Here is a 12,031-nt window from a genome sequence, read left to right as displayed (position 1 = left end):
AAGCCACCATCTTCTAAAAATAGACAAAATAATCTCTTTTCTTAACCAAATTTTGCAAAACTCTGTTAACAATGTGTTCATATGTGTGAGGAATCACTGAAACTCTTCTGCACAGAAAAATGAGTGGCAGTCCGAAGACAACCTGTATGAAGCAACAAAATAAATGTTGGACGGGAGAGTGATACCCCAACTGATCATAGAAGATAAATGCCCATGACTTGCAGAAGCCTATATGTACAAATCACAACAAGCACTTTCATTATATTAAATTTTAATTTCTTATCTTAAAAGATCTGCCTCTTTCATACCAGTTTAAAGAAGAGATATCCCAAAGAATAGGTCTATATTTAATGAAAGTATTTTTTATTTTAAAATGTGGTAATGGCAATGTTCTCCCCTCTTAAAAAAGGGTTAAAAGGAGTTAACTATCTTGATGATTTGTATCACACAATAAAATCAGGCCACTCGAATACATATCGAATAGAATGTTGAAAACAGAACAAGAATTTTATTTCTTTAGAATAAATGTAAATTATTTATCTTTTGGGAATTCTGTAAGCGGACACTATATTTCTATCAGTCCCACCTCCTCTTCTCCCCACCCCCACTCTGATTTCTCCCACGCCCACTTGCATCTTAAAGCCCCATGATTTGACTGTGAAATCCTGACATAGAGCACAATTATCTCAGTTATACAGCCTTGTCTGTCCAGTAAATCCTGGAACTCGTGATGTTTTCTGAAGCACAGTGCAGAGATGTGTGATGCTGCAATGCCTGTGGTTTTCCCCAACAACAACCCAGCTGTATAAAAGGCCCTTGGCAGATGGTGACAGCCAGACTCAAGAAACCTACTGCTTATCGTTCTCTGAACAGACCACTCACTCCTGACACCATGTGTTACTATGGCGGATACTATGGAGGCCTGGGCTATGGCTATGGTGGCCTAGGCTATGGCTATGGTGGCTATGGTGGCTATGGTTATGGCTGCTGCCGCCCACTGTGCTGTAGAAGGTACTGGTCCTATGGTTTCTACTGAGGAGATTCTGTAGCTGCTCACTCCAACTTTCTGCACATCTGAAATTTTTAGAAGTTGTCATAAATTCCATCCTTACACTAAACTTTCTGAGGAAAAATAAACAAAATCCAGCATGCCCATCATTCCTCATCTGTATATTGACAGCATGACAGCTTGCAGAGAAATTCTTTGTTGTATTCATAATGTCTTTGAAAAATGAGACCCAGTTAAATTCTTACCTATTGTATTAAAATAATTTCCCTTTAAATAAACCATTTCACTGAAAATATTGTTTCCTTTGGTTTTGTTTATTAGTCTCCATCAATACGGGATGGGTGTCTGTGCAGTCCTGTCCACTCGGTCACGTGTGTGTGTGTGTGTGTGTGTGTGTGTGTGTGTGTGTGTGTGTGTATTTTGTTGTTAAATAGGAAGAACATGGGGAAACAGAGAAAGAAATATTTCCTTTGAGCATTCATCTATTATTGAGAGACATTTGGGTTGTTCTCATATCTTTGCAATTGCGAGTAATGTCACAATGAATTTGATAGTGCAGATATTTTTCTAAGGTCACAACCTTTTGTCTTCTAGTTAAAATTTCGCAAGTATCCCAAGTTAGTTTTATGAATATTTGAGGAAGAGTCTACATAGTATTTCCTACAATGGCTGTCAACACACCATTCTCACAGAAGAGAGGGTTGGTTGGCTTTTCTTCACATGTTTTCTAATACCCATATGCTTTCAAAGAGCCATTTTATTAACAGCTGTTGGCTAAATTCTTATTGTGACTTTGATTTGTAATTCTGAGATATTAGTGAAATGGAACCTTATTTTGCCCTTTTGTCATCTGAGATTTCCAATCTCTGATCTTGTTAGCATCAGCTTACTATTGTCCTCCTTCTTAGCTGGAGATATTACCTAGTTTTGGTTATTAATCACCTATTTCTTGTATATATTGGTTTTCTTTTCAGTTTTCATAACCAAATTGATTCTTAGAGTAAACATTACTTCTTTGAGAATTTCATAAACTGTGTTTTGGTCATATTTACCCTTCTCTGTAATTCTCTTCTAGATCTACCCTCCTTTTTCCTCCTGTCCATACTACTTTGAGTCACTTTTTTGTTGAGCTAGCATTTTGAAAAATGCTTTCTTTTCTTTTTTTTTGAGATAATAATATAATTATATTAAACATACCTGCTTGATACTTCCTATATACTCTGGGATGTGTGGTCATCCATGGAAGCATGGTTGACCTCCCTAGGGCCACACGCCTAAAGAAACCATCTTCTAGCAGCTATCAATTTCCAACAGCTCCTTAGCTAGTAGTGAGACCTTGTGTATACCTCCTTTCTCCATGTTGGGATTTTGTCTGGTTTGAGCTTGCACAGATCTTGTGCGTTTGTCACAACTGCTGTGCGTTCACATGTGCACACTTCTTGCTGTGTCTGGAAAGCAATGTGTGCTTGTATTCATCCATTACCTCTTGCTTTTACAATCTTCTCCTCCCCCTTCTGTAAACAATGATACCAGATCTTTGTGAGGATGGGGTATGGTATTGATGCCCCATTGATGGCTGAGTATTCTGCAGTCTCTTATACTCTGCTTATTGACCAGTCATGGGTCTTTGCAATAATCAACATCTACTGCAAAAATAAACTTCTTTGAAGAAAATTTAGAGGTGCATCAGTCAAGGTCATAGTGGCAAGACATTGTTAGTCTTTAATATTGTGTTCATTTAGCAGCATAGCAATAACAGGTTCCCTCTAGGTCCAAACACATGTCCAACCATAGGTTCTTGGCCTGAGAATGGTACCAAGTATGAATTTCATATTATAAAGTGTGCCCTACATCCACTTAACTGGTCCCTGATTCCCATGCTGTTCCTACTATTGAACAAGTGGGTGTGTCTTGCCAGGCCAGATGTTACTGTGGCTTGCGGGGTTTACAGCTACATAAGACGCATTGCTCCTTTTCCCCTTATGTAGCATACATAGAATTTTCCACAACTTTGGAAACTATCTAGTAGGGCCTAACACTTCCATATAATTACCTGCCTGATCTTTCCATGTTCTATGACTCACGAATTTGCTGTCTTCAGCAATCAGATCTTACCATCAAGTCTTAGAAGCTAAACAAGAGGACTGGCAAAAGTCTGTCATTTTGGGGGTGTCTATGGGATCTTTATAGCTAACAATTACAGAAAGGCTAACCCATAGTTGATACAGGGCCTCTTATTTCTTAGCCTGTAGTGTTTTACCTTTAGTTCCTCCTCCTTGATGCCCTCCTGCCCCCCATTCCCAATCTACTTTTCTGCCTTACACTTTTATATTAATCCATTCCACTTTACTCTCTTCAAAGCCCTGCCCCCTACATGTCCTCTTAGTAATTTCCTGACCTCTACAGATCTATAACAATAAGAATGGCCTGGTGTTGGCATAACAGTAGACACATTGATAATGGAACCTGATAGAGAAGAAAGTAGGCAAAGCACTAGAACTCATTGGCACAGGGAAAGACTCTCAGACTAGAAATCCAAGAAGCACAGTTGTTAAAACCAACAACCGAAAAATGGGAACTCACAAAACTAAAGCTTCTGTACAGCAAAAGACATCATTATTTGAATGAAGAAGCATCCCATATAATAGAAAAATCTTTAATGGCTATACTTCCAATAGATGCCTAGTATCTAAAATATACAAAGACCTCAAAAAACCTGAACATCAAGAAAACAAACTACTCAATTATAAAATAGGATGTGGAACTAAACAAACATATCCCAAATGATGAACTATAAATGCATGAGAAACATTTTAAAACTGTTCAGCATCATTAACCATTCAGAGAAATGCAAATGAATATTATCTTGAAATTTCTTCTTACTCCAGTTAAAATGGCTAAGATGGAAAACACAATTGACTGCAAATGCTGATGTGGAGTTAGAGAAAGAAAACACTGATTTGTTGCTCATGGGAGTGCAAACTGGCTCAGCCACTATAGAAATCAATATGGAGGTTCCTCAAAGTCTAGAAAGAGATCTGCTACATGATCCAGCTATACTAGGCTTGGCTGTATGCAAAGGAATCTACATTTTACTACAAAATTACCTGCTTATTCATATTCATATTCATTGCTGCCCTATTCACATATATCCAAGAAATGGGAGCAGCCTAGATGTCCATCTACAGATGAATGCATAATTCAACACGTTATATTTACTCAATGTGATATTATTTAGTTGTTAAGAAAATGTAATTATGTGATTTTCAGATAAATAGAGTTGAAAAATTCATTCTGAGTGAGGTGACCCAGACTCAGAAAGTCAAATGTCATGTGTTTTCTCTCACTTCTGAATGTTAACTTTGATTGTTCATATATGTAAGTTTAATTTGGTATATTCCAGGTAATTTTATACAAGTTCTGTAGATTGAAGCTTACTTTTATTCCTTTCGTTTAAAATTTTATTTTCATATACTTTTTGGTTTTATATAAGGCTCTCTCTATATATGCAAGACTGGTTTGTTATATAATGATCATAATTATATCACTGGCAGTGTCTGTGGGTCCAAAGAATTTCAAGTTAGGTGCTGTAAAATCAGAGGGAAATTGTCTACTCATGAAATCATCCAAAAGATGTATTTACCATGATGTTATCTCATTTACATATATTTGTTTCTTTCACTGTTATACTCCCTGAACTCAACATGTTTACTAGATATGTTTTATTTTTTACAGCATATATTTTGATAAATTTATAAAATGTTCAAACCAAACAAAACCATGCCTTCCAATAAAGGCTTTGCATCATTAATAGAAATACTCCAGCCTCCACCTACAAACTGGCACAAAGAAAGTGCATGTGGCTTATTTGATCAATCTTAAGGAGTCTGAACAGTTGTTCTTTAGAGGGGACAATTTTCAGGATTGTTTCTGATGTTTTGTGCACACAAGGCAAAGGTCCCATCACTGAAGCATACCCATAGAAGTTGATGTTCTGTGTGTGTGTGTGTGTGTGTGTGTGTGTGTGTGTGTGTGCACGTGCGCACGTGTGCTTTTAGTAGGCATACATATATAAGTGGTTGGTTGGGTGAATATGTATAGAGGCGAGGGAAGAAATTGTCTGCCCTGTTCTCTCTCAACAAAATTTATTACAATGAGATGGGTTCTCTCCCTGCATATGGAGCTTTCCTAGCATCCAGCAAGCCTTAGAAATCCTCCTGCTTCTTTTTTTCATGTTTAACAACCTTTATTTGTTTGTTTGTTTTTGCTTCTTAACCCTTTGTCACTGATGGCACAGTATGAAGTTTCTCATGTGGGTTCAGGGGACTTGAACCAAGTTGCTTATGCTTTCATGGCAGGTACTCTTATCTACTGAAATATCTTTCCAGCTATCTGTAAACTGATAGGTGATGTCACTGCTCTCTTGTAAAGCTATGTGTGAGAGCACTTGTATGCCCTGCTAACAAAACAGTAATACATTAGTAACCCAAGCTGACTTGGGATTACCCACACAATCATAGTACATTTCAAAGTGACATCTTCAAAGTCATTGCACGGGCTCACAGAAAGAAACATAGAGCACATACAGTTTCCACACAAGTGGTATTTTATTTACTGATGATTTTAAAACAATATGTGGGAAAACAATGTGGTCAGGAATATATCCAAATATATTAACACTTGCCACCAAGTCACAAATAATGTAACCAGTAACATAACCAAGTTAACTCACTGTTCATGGGGAAAATGACAGAAATGTACTCTTCCAGGTAAGACTGTTGTCAAATAACAAAACAAAATAACATGAAAGAAAAACACACAGACCTTCCTCCTATGTGGTAATGAAAATCAAGCAAGTATAAAATGGAGAAAACAGAAAACTAATGATTTATGTTATCTGTCAGAATTATACCATGTATTCACTCAACAAAACAAAGAATGGCTCAGAGTTCTGACAACTGAATCAGGACGTACAATTTGGCCATGGCATCCCGATGTAGGGACATAATTATGTCAGTTACGCAGCTTTGTGTACTAATAAATCACAATTCATGATGTTTTCTGAAGCACAGAGGAGACATGTGATGCTGCAATGCCTGTGGTTTTGCCAACAACAACCCAGGTGTATAAAAGGCTGCTGCTGAATGGTGACCTCCAGACTCAAGGAACTTACTGTTGTCTTCAGCTGAACACCAGTAATTCATCCCCACTTACTGACACCATGTGTTACTATGGCGCATACTATGGAGGCCTGGGCTATGGCTATGGTGGCCTAGGCTATGGTTACGGCTGTGGCTATGGCTGTGGCTATGGTGGCTATGGTAGCTACAGTGGCTATGGTGGCTATGGTGGCTATGGTGGTTATGGCTGCTGCCGCCCACTCTGCTGTAGGAGATACTGGTCTTATGGCTTCTATTGATGATTTTCTACAGCTGTCCAGCCTATTGGCTGTAATCTGCAGTCTTCCTGGAAGTTTCTACAAGTTTCCTCACATCAGAAATTCCTAACTTCAAATTTCCCATTATACTAAGCTGTCTGAATAAACCAAATTAAATACAACACTCCTGTATTACTTCTCACCCTCAGTTGGACTAGATGACAGCTTGTAGAGTTCTTCATTGTCTACAAAACGCCTCATAAAATGTGAGCCAGTTGGACTCTCAACTTGTGTGTAAAAATACATGCTTTTCAATAAACTATTTAATTGAGAATATTTTTGTGTATTTAAAAGTCTCCATCATTTTCAGACATATGCTTGAGTGTTTGCGTCTACTTTGACACGTTTGTGTAGTTGTTTGTGGATGAATGACAGAGAAGTAGGAGAGGGCAAAGGAGGAGATAAAGAATGCAGGAGCAGGAGAAGCAAAGGGAGACATTTCTTTTAAACATTCATCTATTGATACACATTTGGGTTGTTCTCATAGCCTTTCTTTTTTATTAAATGATATAAAATTGGTTTTTATTTATAAGTAAAAAAATTTGATTTTTCCATTAAGTAAAACTGAAGTTGAAGTATCGTCTCCTCCACTTTTTAAAATTTAGTTTTGTTCTCATTTTCATTAGTTATTTTTTAGTATTCCATGTGATATAATTTAGTCATATCCACCCCTGGCCTTTCTGCTCCCAAGTCCACACCCCTTTCACTACTCAGCTAACTTTGTGTACTTTTTAAGAACAAACAAATCAAAACAAAAACCCTAAAAACCAAGCAAAAGATCAAATACAGTTTGTGTTGCCCACATACTCTTGAATAGACGGCCATCCACTACAGCTTGTTCTACCTACCAAAGACTGCAACCTTAAAGAAGGTTTCTCCTTCTCCAGAAATCATCAGCTATCAATAGCTCCCTAGCTGGGTGTGGGAACTCATGCCCACTTCTATTTCCATGTTGGAATTCTGTCAGGCTTGTGAACACTGTCTCAGCTGCTGTGAGTTCACATGCACCATGTCCAGCCTTGTCCAGAAAACACTATTTCCTAACACTCAGTCACCAGTTTATGACTCTTACAATATTTCTATTGTTTTTCATCTTCAATGCTCTCTGGTACCTGAGAAGACAGGCTGTGAAATACACATCCTGTTTAGGAATAGGCATTCCCTAATCTCTTATTTTCTGTACTGTGATCATTTGTGGGTCTCTGTGTTAATCAGCATCTTCTGAAAAATGCTTTTGTGATGAGACATATACTGATCTACAGGTATAATGATAAACCACTAAGAGTCATTAAATCCACATCTTTTCTATCATGAGAAACATCACAATGAATTCGGTAGTCACAGACCTATATTTGAGACCAAATTCTTTTGTCAGTTAAATTTTCAGAAGGACAATAAGTAAGTTCTACGACCATTTTGAGAGTAGTCTATACCAATGTTTTCTGCAATGGCTGTCATGCACATTCCCAACAGTGTCCAGAGTTCCTTTTATCCTCCATGTTCTCTACCATCCATTTTCCCTCTGTAGCCATTTCAATATGAGAAGTCAGCTGGTGTCACTCACAAGGCTATTTCCACCTTTTTATTAGTTCTATGTGAATTTCATGCAATATATTTTGATCACAGTCATTCCCCTATTTTTCCCACATCTAGTCTTCCCTCCTCTCCCAATCCAGCTTTTAAAAAAATTCATTAAGTTTAGTATATGCTGCCCATATAGTCACGGTTCTATGGGCCTCACTGAAGGGTGAACGGGCTGTACCCTTAAAGAAATCTGACTCTCCTGATGCTAGCAGCTATCAATTGCAAATAGTTCCTCATGTGGAGGTAGAACCCTTCTGCCAACTTCCCCTTTCTGTGATGAGATTTTGTCAGGCACATAGGTATTTTGTCTATTCTGTCTCAACTGTAATGGACTGATAGGTGCAGCTATTCTGCTATGTCCAGAAAACAGGGTTTCCTCTTAGTCATCTACAAATTTTGGCTTCTAAGAATCTTTCTATTCTTTCCACAGTGATCCTTGAACCTTGGGGGGGGAGGAAAATATATAATATAGAGGTCCTACTTAGAATGGTGCATTCTGTAGCATGTTATCTGATATTCCTTGATCACTTGTGGATCTCTGTGTTGTTATCTACCATCAAAAGAATCTTCTCTGACAAGAGTTTAGAGATACACTAATTTATGGGTATAATGATGTTTTGGAGAGTCAACTTAATATCATTTAACAGAGTGATAATACAGTACTCAGTTCTGTTCTTATTTTGGGCCTATGACCCATTTAGCCACAGGTTTTTTAGCCCAATAACAGTGTCAGGCATGTGTTTCATCTTGGGAAGCAGGACTGAAATGCAGTCAGAAAGTGGCTGGCTACTGCCCTGACATTTATGAATTACTGCATCAGTGAACTTGTCTTTGCAGGCCAGTAATTCTTGCAGTTCACAGGTTTGGTTCAAAATTGGGAAAGATTTCTGATTCCGTTTCTCCTCCATGAGCATTGTGAAGGCAGGCTGATAGTGATGAAGCTTTCCGGTGGGGACCAGGCTGATTTCTCCAAGTTCTAACTCGAGTGTTTGGTGTCTTCAACAGTAGAGTCTGACTGTTGAGTTCTGGGGTTGACCAAAAGCATTGGCAATAACCTACAATGCTTGCTGGTCTATGAGGCCTCACTTCCTAACAACTCCAAGAGAGGAAACACGTTCCTGGAATTGGACTTTTTGCTTATTGTCCTGTGATATCCAGAAAGGGCATTGTTGCCCTGTAATAAGGCAACTCCATTTAAACTATGTGTGTGTGTGTGTGTGTGTGTGTGTGTGTGTGTGTGTGTGTGTGTGTGTGTGTGCATTTTAGGAGTCTTCCCCATGTAGTACGTTTCCATCTGACTTTTTGAAATACCTTTGGTGTTTGCTGTCCTTCCCTGTGTTCTCCCCTCTAGGCTACCCTCAGACCCTCCGCTCTCATTCACATTAAAATCTGCCTGTATCAGTAGTCCCCCTTAGTCCATTACAGACCCACCCTCTGGCCCACCCATTGCAGGCCTACCCCATGTCCTCTTACTAATTTTCTATCCGATAGAGGAGAAAGTGGAGAATGCGTGCAGACTCATTGGCACAGGAGAGGGCTTTCTGAACAGAATCACAGTAGCGCAGACATCAAGACCAATGGTTAATAAATGTGACCTCATGAATCTAAAAAGCTTCTGCACGGCAAAGGGCACTGTCATTCAAGTGGAGAGGAAGACTACGAAATGGGAAAATAATCTTTAGCAGCTATGTATCTGACAGAAAGTTATTATCTATAGTATACATACAACTGAAAAACCAAACATCAAGAAAACAAACAACATAGTTAAAAATCTGGCAACGGAGGCTGGGTAGTGATGGCATATGCCTTTAATCCCAGCACTCAGGAGGCAGAGCCAGGTGGATCTTTGTGAATCAGCAAGGTCTACAGAGCGATATCCAGGACAGGCACCAAAACTACACAGAGAAACCTTGTCTTGAAAAACCAAAACCAAACCAAAACAAAACAAAAATCTGGCAATGGAACTAAATAGAGTTCTCCAAAGACAAAACAGGAATGACTGAGAAACATAGGAAAACTGTCTACTATCCACAGCTATCATGAATCTTAGATATGTGTGTTCTATTTGTTTTCTTTTGTGAATAGACATTCTAATTCTCTGCTCATTTTAATTCAGGTTCTTTTCATTTTACCTTTTACTTATAGTGTTCCATATAAATTTAATTAACAACTGTGTACCTGATGTATCTATATTTTTCTTTGTATAGATTTTCTTCTCACTCTGAATTGTCTTGCTGAGTTATTTATATATTAATTGTTTAGGGAAATAGAAAAAAACAACCTGAGAATTCATATGGAACCATGAAATCATAAATGTACCAATAACTTTTAGTAGTATGGAATTTTAGTAAGGTTAATTCTGTCAGTACTTAAAAATAAGATAGTTTTCCATTTTTCTATGACTTTAATTTTATTTAGAAATATCTCATAATTTCATATTCTTGGCTTGGGTAAATGTTCCTAAAAATGTCATTTTAGATAATGATATCCTTTATCACATGTTCCTGGCCATCTATAGGTATAGTTAAAGTTTTAAAATTTCTTATGACATAAGTGTATGCATATCTTTTTTAAAATTCATTTTACATACCAATCCCCTTCATCCCCCCTTCTGCTCTCTCCCCAGCCTTCTCTCTGCCAGGTCAGCCTCCATCCCTTCCTCCAACAGGGTAAAGCCTCCCACAGTGAGTCAGCAAAGCCTGGTACATTCAGTTGAGGCTCCTCCCCCTTCATCAAAGCTGAACAAGGCATCCCACCATAGGTAATGGGCTCCAAAAAGCCAGCTCATGTACCAGGGATAGATCCTATTCTCACTGTCAGGGGCCCCTCAAACAGACCAAGCTGCACAACTGTCTTGCCCATGCAGAGGGCCCAGCCCAGTCCCCTGCAGGCTCCACAGCTGTCAGTCCAAAGTCATGATCTTGACCTCACCCTTCTCTTTGACTAGGCTCCTGGAGCTCAGCCTGGTGCTTGGCTGTGGATCTCTGCATCTGCTTCCATCAGTCACTGGATGAAGGCTCTATGATGACAGGTAGGGTAGTCACCAATCTGATTATAGGGGTAAGGCAGTTCAAGCACCCTCTTCACTATTGCTAGTAGTATACTCTGGGGTCATCCTTGTGGGTTCCTGGGAATTTCTCTAGCACCAGGTTTCTCACTTACCCCAAATGTCTCCTTCTATCAAGAGATCTCTTTTATTGCTCTCTTGTTCCATCCCTCCCCCAGCTCAACCATCCCATTCCTTCATGGTTCCCTCATGTTCTCATTCCCCATCCCCTCCCCTTTATTCTCCCCCTCCCCCCAGTTTACTCATGGAGATCTCATCTATTTCTCTTTCCCAAAGTGATCCATGAATCCCACTTAGGATCCTCTTTGTTTCCTAGCTTCTCTGGAGCTGTGGGTTGTAGTCTGATTATCCTTTGCTTTACATCTAGTATCCACTTATGAGTGAGTACATACCATGTTTGTTTTTCTGATTCTGGTTTACCTCATTCAGGATGATATTTTCTAGTTCCATCCATTTGCCTGCAAATTTCTTGATGTCATTGTTTTTACAGCTGAATAATATTGTGTATATGTACCATATTTTCTTTATCCATTCTTCGATTGAGAGACATCTAGGTTGTTTCCAGGTTCTGGCTATTACAAATAATGTGACAGCCTACAGAATGGGAAAAGAACTTAATCAACCCCACATATGACAGAGGGCTGATCTCCAAAACATATAAAGAACTCAAGAAACTAGACATCAAAACACCAAACAATCCAATTAAAAAATGGGCTACAGAGCTAAACAGAGAATTCTCAACAGAAGAATCTCAAATGGCCAAAAGACATTTAAGGAAGTGCTCAACATCCTTAGTCATCAGGGAAATGCAAATCAAAATGACTCTGAGATACTGTCTTATACCTTTCAGAATGGCTAAGAGAAAAATAAACTGATGACAGCTTATGTTGGAGAGAATGTGGAGCAATAGGAACACTCTTCCACTGTTGGTGGG

General features: G+C 38.7%; 2 protein-coding genes across 2 annotated transcripts; both read left to right on the top strand.

Moving 5' to 3' along the window:
- The first annotated feature begins 892 nt into the window (after positions 1 to 892).
- LOC102911731 (keratin-associated protein 20-2-like) lies at positions 893 to 1,036 on the top strand. Its single transcript, XM_006987906.2, has one exon. It carries the CDS (start codon positions 893 to 895, stop codon positions 1,034 to 1,036), a length of 144 nt encoding a protein of 47 aa, XP_006987968.2.
- Positions 1,037 to 6,230: 5,194 nt separating this feature from the next.
- LOC102912054 (keratin-associated protein 20-2-like) lies at positions 6,231 to 6,428 on the top strand. The gene has a single exon (XM_006987907.2). The coding sequence runs from the start codon at positions 6,231 to 6,233 to the stop codon at positions 6,426 to 6,428; it is 198 nt and encodes a 65-aa protein (XP_006987969.2).
- Positions 6,429 to 12,031: the final 5,603 nt, after the last annotated feature.

Source organism: Peromyscus maniculatus, chromosome 12, assembly GCF_049852395.1.
Source record: "Peromyscus maniculatus bairdii isolate BWxNUB_F1_BW_parent chromosome 12, HU_Pman_BW_mat_3.1, whole genome shotgun sequence".
Classification (NCBI taxonomy): Eukaryota; Metazoa; Chordata; class Mammalia; order Rodentia; family Cricetidae; genus Peromyscus; species Peromyscus maniculatus.
This window is presented reverse-complemented; position numbering and strand designations above follow the sequence as displayed.